The 20,659-nt window shown below is 42.7% G+C and overlaps 1 protein-coding gene across 1 annotated transcript in view; it reads right to left on the bottom strand.

Moving 5' to 3' along the window:
• The window catches only part of LOC146809299 (cytochrome c oxidase subunit 6B1-like), a 61,631-nt gene that overhangs the window by 22,484 nt on the left and 18,488 nt on the right, over positions 1-20,659 (bottom strand). Inside the window, exons 2-3 of the mRNA XM_085616109.1 lie at positions 12,549-12,667; positions 2,241-2,341 (exon numbers count right to left, since the gene is read on the bottom strand). Of these exons, the coding sequence (XP_085472235.1) occupies positions 2,241-2,341; positions 12,549-12,654 (207 nt within the window). The 5' untranslated portion in view covers positions 12,655-12,667. The remainder of the gene's footprint in view (positions 1-2,240; positions 2,342-12,548; positions 12,668-20,659) is intronic.

Here is a 20,659-nt window from a genome sequence, read left to right on the forward strand (position 1 = left end):
GTTTGAGGTACTTTCTGTTTTTCGCTCGACGATTCTCTTACCTCGTCTTCTTTTTTCTTGTCGGTCTCTACAACCGTGAAGTTTTCGGCTGTCCCGGCGACGTTGTCCTCGTCGTCCGAGGAGAGGCCCAGATCGTAGAGCGACGGGGCCTTACCCGTGACATCCATGCTGGCGTTGGCTCTTCTCTGCCGATCTCTCACCCTGAGCGTCTTCGGCGCGAAGGCTGAGCAGGCGTTGCAGTCCTTACTCTGGTGTTCGACCGGTAGGCAGAGGTTGCAGACCGGATGCTGGACCTTCTGCGCGAACTTGTGGTGGCAGTTTGGGCAGAACTTGAATGGCGTCTTGTCCATTGCGCTCAGGGCCTCTGAGTGCGCATTCTCCAAGGTCGAAGAAAAAAAGGGCGCTGAACCTCCTTCGCGCTCCTGATGAAATAACCTCCTTTCCTGTGAAAACTCCGATGTATTTGTCGACGAAACTCGCTTTTCTTTCTTCTTTCTTCGGTTTGTAACTCTGGAGCTTCTCGATGACGATCCAGACCCAACGGCGGAAAAAAGAATCTGAAGATGGCGCCCCAAAGGTGGGACTTCCGCAGGAAGCACGACGACGTCACGGAAGGTGCACCAAATGGTGGTCGTCGCCGCCCACCTGGGCTACAAAAAAAAAAAAAAAAAAAAAAAAAAAAAACAAAGAAAAGACTACGAATCCGGACCCAACCACAAGATCGCGGAATAATGCACAGCATAGTGAATCCAGAAAGATTCACGCTGCAAAATCTCTATTTCACTACTCTGATTTAATGCCACTACTTGGTTTGAGCACCTAATTTTATTCACGTTGTGCACATTTGGTCTGTATGGTCTAGAATGTGTGGTTTGTGATGTGCCCTATTCATGCCTGTATTTCCTTTGGGCGTTTTCTCAGACGTATCGCTATTTGTTCATGTTCTATCTGGTGAAGGGAACCAAACGTCTAAGTGTTTCATCCTCATGTCATCGCAACAATGTAATATGTTGTATGCATTCTACTGCAGCCTTGAAAAAGTCTATGACAAAACACACTGCGGCTGCTAGTTTGTATTGCATATTAAGTCTTTGATGCAAGACATGTGAATAACACTAAGAATAAATATGACCAACACAACTTTGAATTACTTTATTACTGGCCTTACACTATAACTATTGGACTGCTCTGTGTACTTCACTACTTTCTTTGTTTGCCAACCTGCAGGTCTTTCCACTTCTGGCTCTCTCACCTTAGGTGGCAGGGTGTTTGTACAAGGAGAGGACCAACCTCATTCACTTGGTGTGGTTCTATGTAACTATTTCCCTAATTGTTTTACGGCACGGGATGTGCCAATATTGTGGCATACCCACCCCTATGTTGTGAACTGTAGAGATAAGCATTACTTGTTGCCTGTCAGGTAGAGAGGCAATAGGGAAGTGAAAATCAGGAATAAAGAGCGGGGGTCTCTGAGAAGTGGCATTTATTCAACAATAGTTGTGAAGTCCAAGAATGATTGAGAGGCACCATATGAGCAATCGATAAGCATTAGGCAAAAGCAATAACTAACAATATTAGGTTTTCTGGAGAGGGTGGAGTAGGGAATAGGGAAAAAAAAAAAGTCACTTCAACATGTTTGTTGTACTCCTGTCAGGATGATTCCTTTAACTTGGCTATTAACGTTATGCGAAAGGGTATTTGGCACAATTCAACCTGTTTAAATTTACTGGTTCAGAACCCATAAGCAAATGACAGCGTATACATCACCTTACACGATGGGGATAGAAGAAAGGATTAAATGAAGGAGAGAGAACAGGACATATTAGCATGTTAACCACATGGTTGCCTAGAGTAGCCTGACCAGACGTTTACAGCAGGCTCTTGAACACCAGGTGGGAGGCTGGCAGTTTCCAAATACCCTCGAGGGGACAGCAAGATCTGTGAATTCTGTTCCATGGGGAAGGGAGCGTGGAGTTTTCAGTCTCTCCTAGACCTCTCCTTTAAGTGGGTAATGGACAAGCAAGCAAAGGTCTGCAGCATATGGGTGGCCGTTGTACAGAAACTTTGTTGCGACGTCGCTTTAAAAGTGTAAAATCATTAACTTTGCACTTGCTGCTACAGTGAGCCATTTCTAAATTCAAGAATACCTCAACAATGTGACATTAAGGACTACTGCAGAAGCTCATACATGCGTGCAATGTTTTAAATACAATATTCAATGAAATTAGATGTTTACCTACCCAAGAGACAGGACACAAGCATTTGTACACTTTAAAATACCATTCACAAGGCTTGGTATCCACTCCTTTAGCACTCAGTGCATTATTGCATCGGTAGTAGTCTGAAATAAAAGCAAAACAAGAATTTTAGGCAGTAGAATAATCATCTCCAAAAATAAAGTACACTACATAAAAAAGGCTTGGGATTAAAAAAAATATCGCTATCAACAGGGTCACATTAGAGAATACTTTTTCATTTTAGTGGGTTAGGTGGCTGCAAGTCTAGTTTTCCATTTATTTTTTTGTGGCTGTAACTTGCAACGAAAAATAAAAATAACACAAATTAATCACACCTGCCTGCAAGACCAGACCAGTTAGCTTTGACAATGCTTGTTCTGAGAGCAGTATGTAAATTAGGTTTACTTTCATATTACCTCTTTCTTATGACAAAAGAAAGGGAGCTAAACTTAAGCGAGTCTAAAAACCAAAAATCATTGCGACATTGATGTTAAAACTGATGCTACATTTCAATGTTTCCCTGTCTCTTCCAGGCTGTGGCTTAGTCAATAAATAGGGTAAAACTTCGCACAAGTCTATAAACTACAGGAGTGATTCTTAACCTGTGGTCGGGGACCCCCTGGGGGACCGCACAGCCTACTCAGAGGGTCCGCGACTGCTTAGAAAGTTACATATCAGAATAAGTGTACCTAAAGCGTACATAAAGCAAAATGTAAAATTAAACAATATAAAATATTCTTTAAATGAGCTGGAATTTAAATTGGGAGGCTAAAAATTAAGTTGGTATTCTCAGATTGATTTGTGGGAGTAGTGCAGGTGTATCAAACAATATAGTATGGACAATGAGTGGCCTTAAATAAATTTAGAAAAGCTTCAGCCTTCCCATTAAAATGTCTTTTTTTAAATATTTGTTTGTAAATTAAATATTTAATCATTTGTGTTTGTCTGATGAATGCTGGTTTCTGTGTTGGGAGTGTATTGGTTTGAGGCTCAAATCATCGAAAATGGGATCCAATAATGATTCAGTGGGGGTCCAGGTTCCACTAATGAGAAAGTGTGGGTTCACTAGAGTCAAAAGGTTAAGAACCACTTAATTGTACAAAAAAGGGGTACCCCTTAAAACAGATACGTTCCCAATTCGGGCCATAAACAACAATCGTGAAAATAAACACTTAGGAAAAAGTTAGAAAAGTGGACCAATGAATTAACGAAATATGCAAACCCTAGATCGAAATTCATATGCATAACATTTATTAGTACAAATACATCAGTATTTAATCAATAAATACATTGTTGCCAAGGTTGTCTGTGCAGGTTTACGTAAGACAGGTCAATCATACTCCCACACTCATTCAGTTTCAAATTAATTCGTAGTGCCTGTATTACATGGATCAGTGCACAAAAACAAGTTTTTCCTTTTTATGTACGGTTATTTTACAGATATTTCCATTGCTCTGTATGTAAATTCTATATTTCAATGCTTTTAATAATTGAGAATCCTCACTAATAAAGACTCTCAAAACATGGTCTTCACTAGGTCCACGTTCCAAAATGGCCTAGTATACAAAATACCAAATTAAATGCATTGGGGCCAACACAGTATAAACCAGATAGTTTTTTCATATGCATTTTAGGTTCCAATCTCCATGGCTTCCTGAAGGCTGCATTGCCGAAACGCACGTAGACCACAAATTCTTAAGCCATGTTATGTATACTCTCCTTTAGCCTTGCAACATAGATATATGCTTTGACTCCACTTAATCGTAATGTATAAAATTCCCCAGTCCCACCGATTCTGCATCAGATCTGTAAGTCATAAAGACCCAGTGAAGACCATGTTTTGAGAGTCTTTATTAGTGAGGATTCTCAATTATTAAATGCATTGAAATATAGAATCTACATACAGAGCAATGGAAATATCTGTAAAATAACAGTGCATAAAAAGGAAAAACTTGTTTTTGTGCACTGATCCATGTAATACAGGCACTACGAATTAATTTGAAACTGAATGAGTGTGGGAGTATGATTGAGCGTTTAGGCTAAGAGAATTTGTACAGTAGGTGTAAATACAACCTGTTTAAGTAAACCTGCACAGACGACCTTGGCAACCATGTATTTAGGGATTATTTACGGATGTAAATGTACTAAATCTTTTGCATATGAATTTCGATCTGGGGTTTGCATATTTCTTTAATTCATTGGCCCACTTTAACAATTTACTAAGTGTTCATTTTTACAATTGTTTAGAACCACTGAACTACACAATTCCAGCATCTCTGAAAAGTGTCAGTTCACTTATCAGAGGCCCTCTCCTGAACACACACATCTTTAAAAAGTACATATCAACGAATGTAGAAACGGTCTGCATTGATCTGTGTGAACTGTCCTACTCATCATCGGCAAGACAGTAACATATGCACACATAGGTACACACATATAATGACCAAGAGAAAAGCCAAATCAGATAGTTAAAGATGTGCACTCTGCATTTTGCGGGGGGAAAGTCTGCACAAAAGGGAATATAATACATCTTGGAAATGTTGCCACACTACTGTATCCATGAGGAGTTGATTTGGTATGGTCCTGCAAGACATTAAGTTACCTATAATGCATTCCAGGTAGCAGAAAGACGCAGACATTTTGACTGACACAGCTACCATCAAATCGACTTAAGATGGTCACAAATAAAATATGTTGAAGCAGCCTGTTTTCCTTGCGATATCCCGAAAATTTGAGGATGGGCATGAAAGGTTTTAATACACAAAATGAGCGTAACAAAGAAACAGGAAAAACGGTTCATGTACAACGCAATTTAGCAACTGCCAGAAACAAATGCGTACCTTGTCAATTGTGTGCCATGAAGCAGACTGGATTTTTAAACATTAATACCGTAGTAGTCACTTGCATCTCCCCCACCGTTTTAAACACAATTGTTTTGTTCTAGGGATGGCCGAATCAGCCCCTTCTGTGTATAGTTTGTCAAAGATAGCAAGAACTGAGCTGGTGCATTCCAAGTTTATTAAAAAAATAAACCAAAGATGCCCAGCTTTGCTGCTGGACAGCACATAGTGAAGGATTTTTCTGCTGACCTAGAGAAACACCCTGTAAGGATAAAGGCTTAATGATTAACAGGACCAGTAGCTGCTTAAGACCAGGTCTTTCAAATTACCATAGTTCTGTTTCGCACCTTTGATTTTATGGTAGATGCGTATCCTGGATGCATAAATTGTAATGTAAGCATTAACTTTTCCCACGGTTGCTAAAGTGCATGTTGTAAATTGTTTAGGTAGGCATCAGGACACGTCTTCAGGTTACAGGATAGATTTATTAAGATAGCACAGCAGAGATAAAACACTTCACTAGCGGACCAAACCATCAACTGCCAAGACTGGAACATTCACATACCAAATAGAACACTCATAGGTACTGTGAGAGGTTGAGAAGATAGAAACACAAAGAAGGGACTACTGACCCCAAATAGCCATACTGAAGTAAGCACATATATACAACATATCTTCTTCCTTACAAAGAAAAACACAATAAAAGCTTCAAACACATAACAAGAGCTTAAAGCATGGAAAACAACAGCAAGGAAACATAAAACATGTAGGAGGTCAGCGACCTCTTGGACTTCCAGATCACGCAGGCAAAGGGGCAGGATATGATGAGGATCACGATCAGGATGACCACCTTCTCCCCTTCGATTGACGAAAAACGCAAAGAGACAGTCTACTCTCTACAATCAGTCCTTGTGGCCATCAAAAACGGGAAGAGACAGTTTACGTTCTCCGATCAGTTTTTTGTCCGTCGCGGTTTACCGCTAATAGTTGAAGATATAAGAGTTGAACAAGCGCCTCTACTGCTAAAAAGTTCTGGAAGAATGCTCCCCAAGAAAAATTTGAGCCAGATTTCTTACAGTCCAAAATGACGTTCTGGTTCTTTTCTTGGGTTATAGGCCTCTAGATGTGGTTCGGGCCTCTAAATTACATTTAAAATTAATCTTTGTTGACAAACTGTCTCAGTACTATGGGCTAAAAGGCCCGGCTCTAGTCGCGGAACGTTTGTCCCAGTAGAAAGAACCCCCTTGTCACGATCTTCTATCGTGGTACTGGAACTCCTGTCGTCACGAATCTCGGTCGTGAACTCTCCTGGTCAAAGGACACTTTTTCTTCTTTTCCTGTCCCGGTGTTGATTCTGGGACATCCGTTGTCTCCCGCTAGATGGTTTGGAACCTTAGTTCTCTTGTTATTTCCCCTTCTCCTTTGTCCCCTTCCGGTCCTGGGACATCCTTTGTCCTCTCCCGGTTTCTGGTTTTGCCGGTCCTGGGACTACCGTTGTCCTCTCCCGGTCGTGGTCCAAGGCTCACTTCTTCAGTCCTTACTTTTCCCTGAAGCGGGGTTAAGAGTTGCAATATTTTTTTCCTCAAAGTAAATATTGAAATAAGAATTGCTACTTTCCAATTTTTCCATTTGCATTTCATCTCTTTAAATTTACAGACATTCAATACTTTTGAAAGGTGGCATCTTTTCTTATGACTTGGTCTAATTTTTTTTTTTCCTTTATCTGCCACACCTGCTTTTGAACTGCTCAGTGAACGCTGGAATTAAATGAATTACACTCTCCAAAAGTTGATGGTGGTTGATGAAGGTACTCCTTTTTGCGCTTCTTCGCTACTTTACTAAATACATGTGCTATTGAACATCATCATCAAAACCATTTACTGTTCCAGTTCTTAACATACAAGGTTTTAGATCTCTGACCCTGTTCTCACTTTTAATCTTACTGCCGTAGTTCTATTCCAGCTTACCAATGCTGATCAAAAGAGCAATGCAGCCATAGGTTTTATTATTTTCCAGTATTATTTCCATGTCACACTCCTTCTGCCAACTGAAAATAACAATCCATATTATAAAATACAAATTACAAAAAGTCCTTCGAAAATCCACCAGGTGGCACTCTCTTAAATGGATTAATATCCTTAAAATTAACTCATCTGTGCTTCCATGTGACGCTATGACTTATGGCTTGCCTTTGTGCTGGAAGAGCAATTCAAAAAGTAATGTGACATAAAATTGCTGAAGCGTGTGAATGACCACTATAAGACCCGTAATGTTTTGAGTAAGACGCATGCACCTAAAAGCGGAACCACAAGTGCTTCGAAAATCCAAATAATAAATAACACTGCTTGCGTGCTCTTCACTTTCCAACATTGGGGTGTCTGACTTGATCCTCGGCGAGATAATGGACTGCCATGTCGCGTAGTGTCCCGTACATCCCACTACCATGGAAACCACCAAACAAAATTGCAAAGATGGCTTCCTGACGTTGCGTGTTGCGCGAGGACGTGCCCAACCTGGCTACGAGGAAAGCTTACTTCCAGAAGCAGTAATGAAAACGATAGAATTACGTTACTGTGACGGTAGGCAGCAGACGCTAAACATGGAATGTCACGCTTCTCAACCGATACCCACGGAGATTAAGACGTCATCAGTAGGAGGATGGCAACAAAAATGGAAAGGATCTCTGAACAGCAACGGTAAGGCGGAGGCTTGGACACGCCTCCCTTTCCTCTTCAACAGTCTCGTTTTTTTCTTCTTTTATCTCATTATCCACGTCCATGTCACAAGATGTCTTTAAGATAGGTCTCATAGCATGCCTCAGCCACGCATATCGTTTTCCGCAATATACAGTTCCAAACATACATTGGCTTAATGTAATCCAGTAAATCGCTTTGAACGCGCTTGGTTTAAAATGTGTCAGTTTCAATAAAACATACACTCTTCACGTTTGCAATCGCTGACATGGCACCTAGTGTCAATATTCTTTAACCGCGATAAGCTCTTAGCTGCGCTTTAACAGCAAGTGTCTTCCATACCCGTCACGTCGTCTTGACTCATGTTTGACAACAAATGGAGAGATGACAAGTTTGATAATTCTTGTTTCTTTTCCCAATTTTCCTCGCGTTACTCAGGTTTCCAGTTCCTTTCAATGTTCTTATCTCTTTTCTTGGTGATTGTTGGTTTCTTCTATTTGTGGTTGAAAACTTCTTTCATACAGCAGGTGTCTTTAAGTTTTTCAGCATACCAGGAGGTATCTAGTTTACTTTTCCAGTTGCTTTCAGCCGCAGATGGATGACAAGGTGTCTTGGGTTCTTGGTGCGAAATGTTACTCGTGCTGCGCTGTGCTTCCGCCTTGGTCTGGTCAGCCAAATTGTCGCCAAAATGTTGTAAATTGTTTAGGTAGGCATCAGGACACGTCTTCAGGTTACAGGATAGATTTATTAAGATTGCACAGCAGAGATAAAACACTTCGCTAGCTGACCAGACCATCAACTGCCAAGACTGGAACATTCACATACCAAATAGAACACTCCTAGGTACTGTAGGAGGTTGAGAAGATAGAAACACAAAGAAGGGACTACTGACCCCAAATAGCCATACTGAAGTAAGCACATATATACAACAGGGCACCTCCCAAGTAAGCTCTACTTAACGTTTTCAGTGAGCAGCTAATCTTGGAGCGGTACTTAGAAAAAAAAGCAACCTTTATGACAGAATGATATCAGAAGATTCGACTAACACCCACACATTGCTACTGCATTGGCCAATCCTAAAACACTAACAATCCCAGTACTGTAACATTCTTACAGACACCAAGCGTATAGTGTTCAGATTTGTTTTATCCTATTACATTTTTTTCCATCACGCAGAATTACAAGAGAAGGGCTTTAATAACTACAGAATTTTTTTTTTGGGGGGGGGGGAAGAGTATTTGTACAGTTCCCTTTTTAGGCATTTCAAAGTGTTAGAATAAACCATGACATTTTACAGCCTTTCATTTCACATTTTTGTTCAGCAAGTTTGTCACAGTTCTCTTTACAAAATCCTCGAACTTCACTCGGAAGAAAGGAAAGTAATGGTACATGTAAAATGACCTTTGTCTCTGAACACAGAATAAATGGTGACAAGAAAAACAAGATGTAAAGCCATCTTTAATGTCCCTTCACTCTGTGAGGAAACTGAACACCCGTTTGTCAGCTCGCCAGAATAGGCGGGTCAGCCCTAAATATAGCTCTCTGATAAATTCTGACTCGCCATAGCGAGTAGATTTGTCTAGCCCTGCACGTGTTTGAGAGAGACTGCATGCACGCAGTGGGATTGAGTGGGGGTACTGAAGGCATTATGGTTATCTGGTTTAAGCAAAAAATAGAAAACATGCAGATTTTTGAGTAATAATCTTCCATTCTGGATTACACCTTTCAAATGCCATATATGCTTATCTCACATCTCTTAAAAGTGAAGAATGCTAGTTGACTGGCGATACTTTGTTACAAGTGGGTATTATACACAGCCATGAAACGATGATACCCTTAAAAGGACACTGTTGAGGACATGCATTGGTGGAATAAAGGAACTAGAATAACTATTCGAGACACAAAAAAAATGAAAATCTCTGTGGACTAGGGACCATTATCCTGATCAGAAACTTTCCATTTCTGTTATTGGTTTGGAAACTGATCTTGCGTGTTCCCTGATAAATTATCAGCTTAAGTGTGTCAGTCTTCACACACGACACTTGGGTGCTTGCACTCTAATGTACTGCACTATAATTGCACCTCAGTTTTACGAGCATTGCCTCACAGAACTGGTTTGGGGTGGTACTCCACTGAAATTACCTTCTAGGCTTTTCATCAGACACCATCGGTGTAGTGATGCACCTCACAGCAGGGTAGTCTCCAGCTTAGAGAACCCACAATAGAGGCCTAAAGAGTGTTGTTTCAGCGCTGAAAACACAGGATAAAGGAAAAAGGCTGGGACTCACCTAAAAGCCCCCCCCATCCCCCTTCGCATAAGACATTATGCCGATTCAGCCATGCCACTTACCAAAGAGCAGTGCTTCAGTAAATCAGCAGCTCCTTGGTAACAAGGCCTTCACTGAATTTCTAAATGGAACCCAGTCACTATCTACCACACCAGATGTCCAGTGTCTAGATATCCACAGACCAGCTACAGAAGTGTAAACCAGGCCTCAAAAAACCATAAACATTTTACCAGACCTGCCGGGTCTAGTGACTTACGTAATCTACTCTACCTCACTGTATTGCTCTTTGCCTATAAACTGGTTTCAAATGGTGTGATCCTGGGCAAATATTTTCATTCACTGTTCTGCCATTTTCTTCATAATCACATGTGAGAGCACCTTCATATAGAACACAAATCTAGCCACATACAGGATACACAACCCCTGACTTGCCTCTTAGTTCATTAACCGCTTTGTCATCTGGGCAGGAATATTTCTCAAATCATGTTTTAAAACAAAAACACTTTAAATAAATGCATAACTAAAGCATGAAGTGCTAGCATACTCCTTTATAATCAGCACAGTTTCCATTTAAATGGCCACAAAAAATCCCACTGACATGCGGGTCTGATAAAACTAAACAGTTTACAAACACTTCAAATACTTGTCATTGCACATCACCAAGTAAAGAATTCTGATTTGTTTTGCTCCTATTTAAATCTTTGTTTTTCACACTTCTAAAGCTCACTTGGCAAAATCCATTAACGGTAGTAAGAGAAAGAAACCTAAATCTTCCAAGATAAGCAGCATTTAGTGAAAAGATGAACTGACCCTGGACCTCAGTCCTTGAACAGACAGCAAATGTGTCCAGATGAAAGTAAGATTTTAACACATCTTTATTGCTCATTCACTTTCTGAATGTACAGAACACCTGTTCCTTTCCAGCTCAAGTTCACTCGCCAGAATGGACCAGTGGGTCCTAAAAATAGCTCGACCTGAAAAAAATCTGATTCGCCATAGCGAGCGGGAGAGTAGATATTTCGAGGCCCATAGACAATACAATTCCACTGTCTGGGGAAGCAGTCTTTGTTTGACCCATCCAAATGACTCCCACTTTGCTTTAGTTTAAACATTATAAGTCGCCCGCTCAAACATTCAGCGTTTGCCTTAGTTACCCATATATTTTCTAATATTGCTATGATTGAGTTTACTGCTTTTCCAGAGAGCAGCCTAAAGCGCTCTATAATTTGCTCCATATGCACCCATTACTTTTTGCTTTAAACCCTCAAGCTCTTCAACCCAGCCTGGATGGAGCAGTGGTCTAACAGTAGTAGCAGACAATTTGCTTTAGTCTGATTCTAGCATGTATCAAAAATACCCAGGATAGCAATATCTTCATGTGCAAAAAAATGTTTCATTCTTTAGCTTTTGCATCCTCAAATTGGAGGCCATTGAACAAAGAAAATGACAGACTTCCGCAGCATCAACATACACCATTTGGTGTACTTTTGTTCTGTTTCATCTCTATCGCTTTTCATTCTTTCCCACATTTACATGAAAATAGTCAAAATCCAAATGGTGTATGTTGATGCTGCGGAAGTCTCTGGGGTATAGAGCTCTGCTCTATATGTGTTATTTGACAAATAAAATCTGTTAAAAAAAAAAACAACCACAAAAAAAAACGCAAGGACACAGTTACGTCGAAACCAACCATTGGCAAGTAATTGGTGGACTAAGCCCATATTAAGCTTATTTTTTTACGATACAAAGGATTTTGCAGAGAGCGCATGCGCAGTCTTAGGCAAAACCTAAAAATTGTTCACCATGTTCCCAAAATCAGGCATGAAAAACTGACCTTTACTTAACACTTCCTCCATCTTCTGCATACATTCTCTAGCTGAGCATAGCTTACTCTGCCATATGCATGGTTTTTCTTTTTTGAGGAAAATGCCCACAATCTAAACTCTATAAATACCACCAGACATTTGCTTGTGTCATATACACCCACTGCCCCTACTAATTACCACAAATAACTCCCATATAATTCATGAAAACGAAACTTGAGCGAATGCATATAATGGTTTGCTTGGCCACACAAGACTAACCACTAACCTTTTGTTACCAGTGCAGTGTGCTGCCTAGCATAGAACGTTACAACCCCGTCAAGGCTGGGAAGTGCTTTACAAATGCAAGTACAATTGAAACTGTATGTGCCACTATATAAAGGGGATTATTTTTTTTTTTTTAAAATAAATAAGTAAGTAGGTAGACTGACGTAGGTTTCTAAAGCAACGTGCAATTCAAAATTCCACTGCATGGCTTGTGACAAATAAGACATGAATAAAACAATATAAACAGGACATCCTACATTGCTTTGTGTGTCCAAATAAAACCAGAATGAGTTGTGACACTCGTTCAGGGGAGGCACATAAAAACCTAGAAGCCCAGTGCACAGATGATTGTATTGGCAAAAAGGGAAGCATAAATGTTTTGCCTTGCTAAGAGTCTTACCACGATAATTTTGATAGCAGTTCCTTGACTGGTTAATATTTGGAAAGCGGGCATCAAACGGTGCAGTTTTGAAGTTCTCAATCTTGGTCAGGATGTCATCTGCCATGTTTCACCTAAAACTGAACGTTATACATTAGTCACTAGAAATTATAACAGTGCATCAAAAGGCATCCATGTGAAAAAGAATTGAGGAAATTGAGAAATCTACACTTCATTCCCATCAAATAAGGGTGACCGTGCATTCAAAAGGTTTACAAATTCACATCGAGCCCTAAGAACAACATTTCCTCTTTGTTGATAGTCATCATGCAATTTAGAGTGAATTGCCTTGCATAAAACAAACATTTGTAAAACTCAACTTGTGGAATCAGTTATTAAAAACGCATTACCAGTGCTATATAATAATCAGTCTGATGGTATGTAAACGGTCAAATCAACAAGCAGTGCACTAAAGTAAAAGAAAATGCCCAAGAAAAAAAAAGATAAGACACAGATGGATGGACTGCAGAGCAAATCAACCATTCACCTCCAGTCAAAAGATCTGGGTTAAACCCATTGTTCTTTTGCTCACCATGCCACCTCAGTTTAGACCCAGCCATATGCAAATCAGTCTGACCCTGTGCCTCATGGGAACAGTCTACCTCGAACTGCCAAGCCAGGTCATCCTTGGACTGTAAATATGGTTCCTAACTATAACTACCTACTGGCAACCGCCAGAAGGTAATATTTTTTATATATCTATTATACTATAAAATTAGTACATTCAGACACTTGCACTTTCCTCCCAATGCTCCACATGTGCCTTAATTTGGCAATAGCACAAAAAATTAAGACTAGCATCCATGGGGCTCATTTTTATTTTAAAAGCAAGGGTTGCCTGTTCAGCAACCTCCGTGCCCTGGGGACCGCCATGTTCCCAGGGCAAAATACAACATTAATGCAATGGGAGGGGGAGAAAGCCCCCCCCACCCCAGCAGCTCCGGGCACCGCCACTTCTCCGGGGCAAAAGTGACATTCGTGCAGGGAGAGAGCCCATGGGACACCACGCAGCTAGGGGACTGCCACCTTCTGGGAACAACACTTTAAAATTAAATGCAGGGGCCATCACCTCTCTGGGGCTGTGTAGTCCAATAAAGGGAGCAACACACTCCCCTCCCTTCTTCAAGCCCTAAATGGCTCTGGGGACAACCACCAAAAGGCCGGCTCCTGCAATGTCCAGGGTGTGAGCCCTGGTACATAGCCATAGCAAACGGCTTTGCGCCATAGTAAACGCCACTCTGCTTCGAATAAGCGAACGCATGTAAAATGCTCTTGCTTACTCAATGTGGAGCAGAACTGCTATTGGACAGAGGGAGCCGTTAGCAGCTCCCTCTGTCCAAAAGAAATGCTGGGTCCCGCAGCATGCGGGGAACCGGCAGGGACTGCGGGGGCCTTCGGGGTCCCCAGTCCCCAATGTGACAAAACTGGCCAGGCCCTGGGGGAGGAGGTCCCCGGGGCCAAAATCAGCCAAAGGAAGGGGGCCATTTAAAATGGGAAAAAAACGGGGGCGTGGCTTGGACGGCGTTGGTAATGGCCGCCTAGCCTGTTCTCTGCCGTGCAGGAGAGCGATCCCATTGAGTTTCGGGGGCAGAAAAACACATCCTCACCCGAATGCACCGCGGAGCTGGACTTCAGAACCCCTAAGGCACACTCGGTGCGAAGCTCGACTCTTGATATCGGCCGGACGCACCTTTTTGTCGACATGCTGCCACGACGCTGATCACAGGGCGGAGCGGAGCGCGGTCAGCCTGCACGTCTCCTGGCGGGAAGCGGCGGACCTAGGAGACGCGCGCACGGAGAGAAGGTGAGCCCTGAGGGAGGCGCCGGACAATGTATGCTCACAGTTTTAAAACTGGTGAGCTTAACGGCGTGGTTCAGGCTTGCCAGTAACTCCGTGTGTCCGCCTGCCTGGCCCTAAGATGGCCGCCCGCCAGCTACCTTACAAGCAACAACAGCGCTAATACAGCTGCTAAAGACCTGCGGAATGTCCAAATATCACGGTGCCTCTGCCCTACGCCTCCCTGAGGGGTGCCCTTGGTAGCGAGACCGCAATTTCAGTGGCGATTCAGCCGAAAATAGGGAGAACCTTCCTTCACTGGTGCCTGACCCCAAGATGGCGACTCTGTTCAATCTTCCACCTTTTTTCGGCGCGAAAAATGAGAAAGAGATGCAATAATAGTGCTCTGTGCACTTTAAACAAATGGAAAGTTTGCTCAACCAATCCTGCAGACCCAAGGTGGCATAATCTAATGTCATACTATCTTTTGGAATTGCAGCCACAAATGATAGTACAGCCACAAGCAGAGAGTGACACACGAACACTAGCCAGCACCGACACCATCTGCTAGATCTCTGAACCTTAGGATCACATTATTGAGATCTCTGTTGGACGACCTAACTCGACCAGCGCTTTGACATCCTTCAGACCACCCTGTCCTTTTCCGCAAACTGGAGGGCCGTCGCAATAGCGTCCTCCACACACGACCCGCCTGCAAAATGTCGGACAGGGATGAGAAGAAGAACAACAAAAAGGTAAAACCGGAACCCTCATTATCAGACTCTCCTATTAAATCGAGGGCGGACATCAACAGTACCCTAGAGGTAATCCTGAAAAAACTGGCAGAGGTACACGACCTAGCAAAATCAACCAAATCCAACACCGACTCTATGCAGCTGGAACTTACTGCAATTCGAGCCGACATGAGCTCTGTACACAAAAGCATAGATGAAGCGGAACAGAGAATTAGTGACTTAGAAGACAAATCCAATATTGCATCCACTTCTATACAGCATCTACAGGGATCAACGGTCCACCTTAGACGCCAGGTGGCGGAATTAGAGGACAGGAACAGAAGGGGAAACGTGCGCATTTTTGGAATCCCAGAGAATGCGGAGAAAGATGCGAATTCCTGCGTGGACTTTCTAGAAGCTTGGATTCCGAAGATAACAGGGATTTCATTCCATCATGAGTTTGAACTCGACAGAGCCCACAGAGTTCCTAGCTACATCCCTCATGGATATAGAGGCCCGCGTCCACTGATATGCAAACCACTGAGGTACCAACATACGGAAGCTATACTTCAATTCGCAAGACGCAATCACAAAATTTCCTGGGAAGGCCATAATATAACTTTCACCCAGGACTACTCAAAGGACACACTCGAAGTCCGGAAAGGTTTCCTGGCCCTGAGAGAAAAACTTAGATCAAAAGGCATTCTATACTCCTTTGTTGGCCCGGCGAAATTCAAGATCACCATACAGGGCAAACCGAAATTCTTCACGGACCCCAATGCACTGGCGCAATTCATCGGCGACTCTCCACCGCAGAACATGGACTTGTCCAATGGCTCTTCAAACAAACGGAAGACCAACTCGCAAGAAAATATAAACTCGGGCTCTGGTCATGGGTGACTCTAACGGAACAATTTCAAACCTCTAATTTGAAGTGCATAATGTTCTCATTGTTCAGTATCTCCTATGATAAATAGTTAGTTGAAATAACCTTCACCCCGGAGCAGCCGAACTTTCTGCTGTCTCCTCTGTTTTCAGTTTCTGTTGATGCTTTGATTTGAACCGACTCCGTCAGGTAAGACCGCCCAGTATTCATACCATGGTCACCTGTACTTCTATTAATATCCTTAACAAGTGTTTTAGAATGGATCTTGCTTGATGCTCTCTAATCCGAAATCGGAGCATATGCTCTGTTCCTTCACTCTCTACACCATGATCACACCGGGGACTCAGCTGTTCCTCAGGGTCTTTCTATATATGTATCTGCAGAACATCCCCTCATGTCATCTTGTCTTCTATTTGTGCAGACCTGTTGTTTACGCATGTCTTACATGCATGTATGCACACGGTGTGCGGGGCTAAACGGTCATTACTCCTTTCGAATATGTTCTTAAACTTCACTGGTTGGTTAAGTTTTATGTTTTATGTTTACAAAACTATCAGTGTATCAAACACTACTATATACTGCTTACTAATTACAGCTATCGAATATAGTTAATTACCTGTTCCCTATTACAACCATCAGTCTAACTCCTTCCTGTGCTGCAGATGGATGGCAATGCCGTCGCAGTTCCCAAGTTCTGTTGAGAAGGGAGGGGGGAGGGGGGAGGGGAGCAGAGGGAGGGAGGGAGGAGGGAAGGGGGGGGGGAAGGGAGAGGAAAAATCTGGTTTGTTTCAGCATGCTTTTTCTATTTGAGGTTAATGCTCTTTCTCAACTATATGTCAGCAAAAGGACTGCTTTCCGATATGTCTTGGGGGCACTCGCAGCACACATGCGGTGACCTAACCCCTTGTGCTACTAGTCTATCCACAGCAATAGCCTCCAGTACCATGTTCACTACAAACCCGAAATGCGTCTGTTTTAACGCCACCATTGTATCAGCGCTACAAGCGAGACAGTACAGATCCAATTACGCAGCTTACTCATTCATACTCATCACACACCTACCACCCTTTAACGTACTCTTCAACAACAATACACCAGAACTAGAGCGACACCATAGTATCCAATGACTCGTACTACATCCATCTCGGAGGGCCTTAACATGGTTTCCCTCAATGTCAAAGGGCTCAACCATCCGGTTAAGAGGAGAAAAGTTCTAGATTATCTAGCAAAATCCAAGGGCGACATTCTACTCCTGCAGGAGACTAAACTATCAAAGGATGACGCTGTCTTTATAAACCAACATTGGATTTCTCACAACCTTTGCTCCCCAGCAGTTGGCAAAAAAAGGGGGGTTCTCACACTTATAGCTAAGAAATCCAACATCTCCATAGTTTCACACACTCACGATGATAACGGCCGTTTCATCATGACACACCTTCAGAGAAACGAAGATCAGATCCATGTCTTAAATATATATGGCCCCAATACTGACGATCCAGAGTTTTGGGATTCACTAGCCCCGACCCTAGATTGTATTCCCCAGGGAGAACTACTAATTGTGGGAGGCGATTTCAACCTGCCACTTGACCCCAATCACCGATCGACATTCGAATTGCGCCTACCACCCCACACGCTCACATACTAGCTTACAACGCCTATGTTCCAGATTCAACTTACACGACTCATGGAGACTCCAACACCCTGATGGCCGTGATTACACTTTCTACTCGCATCCTCATAATTCCTACTCGAGGATAGATTATATCCTCATTAATAGCCCCTTCACCCACCTCATTAATAGCCCCTTCACCCACCTCATCGAAGAAACCAGTATTGCCCCTAAATTGATTTCCGACCACTCCAGCATTCAGACCAAACTAGTGGGTTCTAGTTCCATTCTCCCCCCTAAAAGATGGAGATTCAATGACGAAATATTCTCCGAGCCAGAAAACAAACGAAAAATCGAGGAGGCCATCCTTGATTACCTCAAACATAATGACACCCCCGACTCAGACATAGCGAGTGTTTGGGAGGCACTCAAAGCCACTTTGAGAGGAGTAATAATAGGCATCCAAGCTCACACTAACAAAAAACTAAACAAAGACCTATCCACTCTGGAAGACAACATCAAAAAGCTGGAAACCGCCCATATAGCAGATCTCCAAAACTCGAATATTTTAAACGACCTCACCAAACTCAAATATGAATACAACTCGATACTCAGCAGAAGGGCAGGGGTCTGGATCAATAAGTTTAAGGCTCTAAGAACATGTGAGGGCAACAAAGCTGGGAAGATCTTAGCATCATATCTAAAACATAAAAATAAGCAATTCAACATTGCCTCAGTTAAAGATAGCGACAATGTCATCCAAACAAAGCAGAATCTCATTCTTAATACGTTCAAATCATTTTACCAAGACTTGTACAATAACAACCTAGACTTTGACTCGGAAAATTGTGACAGGTACCTAACCTCACTGGGTCTTCCTAAACTAAACGGTACGGATAAGGACACACTGAACTCTCCGATTACCCTTCAGGAAATATCAGCGTCCATTAAGACGCTTAAAAGTAAGAAAGCACCGGGTCCTGATGGGTTCTCAGCCAGCTTCTATAAAGAACTCACAAACTCCCTGAGCCCAACTCTCCTAAAATTATTCCAATCCTTTAGTGTAACAAAAAGTATTACCAATTCCATGAGTGAAGCTACCATCATAGTCATACCTAAAGATGGTAAAGACCCCCTGCTAACCAAAAATTACAGACCAAATCTCCCTAATTAACTTAGATTGCAAAATTTATGCTAAAATCCTCGCCACACGTCTAAATCTACAACTTCCAAAGCTAATCAGCACATCACAAGTAGGCTTCATGAAACAGCGCATGTCTAACGATAATACGAGGATCCTCTGTCACGTCATTGAAAAAGCCAAAATGCTCGCAGCCCCGGCCGTAGCCATTACCCTCGACGCAGAGAAGGCGTTTGACAGAGTCTCCTGGTCTTTTCTCAAGAGCTGCATGTCCGCCTTTAATCTGGGAGAAACTTTCACTGATTTGGTTATGGCCCTATACCGGTCACCTTCCGCACGCATTGCTATAAATGGTTCACTGTCGGACGCCTTTTCCTTAGAACAAGGGACTAGACAGGGATGCCCCCTCTCCCCTTCACTTTTCCTCTTGGCAATGGAGCCCCTAATTGCACATATAAAAAAAAATGATAACATCAAAGGGGTGGAATTCGGGGATAAGTGCGTCAAACTCGCCGCCTATGCGGACGATATCCTGATTATAATGGAATCACCAGAATCTTCAATCTCTGCACTAATGCCCACCATAGACAGTTACTCTTCCCATTCTGGATACAAACTTAACCGGGATAAATCCGAGGTCAAACCACTCAATATTTTAACCACCAAAGAGGTGCTGGGAGTCTCAGGACTATGCTGGCAACCAGAGTTTGTGAAGTACCTAGGTATCGAGTTTGGTGACTCCCTCATGGAGACCCTCCATCAAAATGAAAAAATCACTTTAAATAAAATCAAGACGCAACTAGAGGGATGGTCCCCCCGTTTCATCACTTGGTGGGGTAGGGTGGAAACCATCAAGATGATGATTTCACCTCTGGTTAATTACCTCATATCTATGCTCCCACTAACCCTCACACCAGACTTCTATCACAAATTAGACATGGCCATCTCTAATTTCCTTTGGAAAGGGAAAAGAGCAAGAATCAGCATAAAAAAGCTTCGCTTAGACAAATCCGCGGGAGGGGTTAATTTGCCAGACTTCAAGAGATATGAGACCGCTTTCCTAGCCAAACAAGGAGCCCACTGGCTCGCTCCCTCACCTGACTACACCCCAGTATGGCTCGAAATTGAGGAGGAAATTCTTAACGGTATCTCCCCTAGCGCGGCCCTCTCATCCAACCTGAACCAGCTGACCCATTCTAAATCGATATTTCATAACACAAAATCTGCTCTCCTAAAGTTTGATAGAATCCTAGAATTCAACATCAGAGGCTCACGTTGGGAATCCCTCTGGGACAACCGTAACATTTTGTACAAGGGTAAGCCCATGCACAACGAGGCATGGATCAAAAAAGGCATACTGTTCCCACACCAGCTGTACGCGGGGGAATACCCTATTCCCTTCAGAGACCTACAAATCAAATACGATCTTGCACCAATTGAATTCTATAACTTCCTCAATGTAAAAACGGCTTTGTCCAAACTCAAACTCTCCCCGACGCCGCCCTCACTCCCACCATACCTTGCCAGACTAAACAGACTAGGACACCAGGTTTCCTTTCTCTATAAACTCAGCCGTCCCCAACAATCTGGCCTTACTGCCCCAATCACACAATTCTGGAATAACCTCTCGTCTAGGCCAATCACAGACTCGGATTGGACCAATGCATGGATATCCTGCACGCGACACAAAATCAGCCCCACACTATCACAGACAAAATACTGGCTCTTGCACAAAGCCTTCTGGACCCCTGCACGATTATTCGCACACAACCTCTCCCAAGATGCCTTTTGCTGGAATTGCAAACGCGCGGAGGGTGACTTATCACACATCATCCTAGACTGCGACTGCGTGGCGCACTTCTGGGAGAATATATTCGACTTGATCTCAAAGCTATTCCACATCTCACCGGTGAAAGAGCTCCCCT

Source organism: Triturus cristatus, chromosome 7, assembly GCF_964204655.1.
Source record: "Triturus cristatus chromosome 7, aTriCri1.1, whole genome shotgun sequence".
Classification (NCBI taxonomy): Eukaryota; Metazoa; Chordata; class Amphibia; order Caudata; family Salamandridae; genus Triturus; species Triturus cristatus.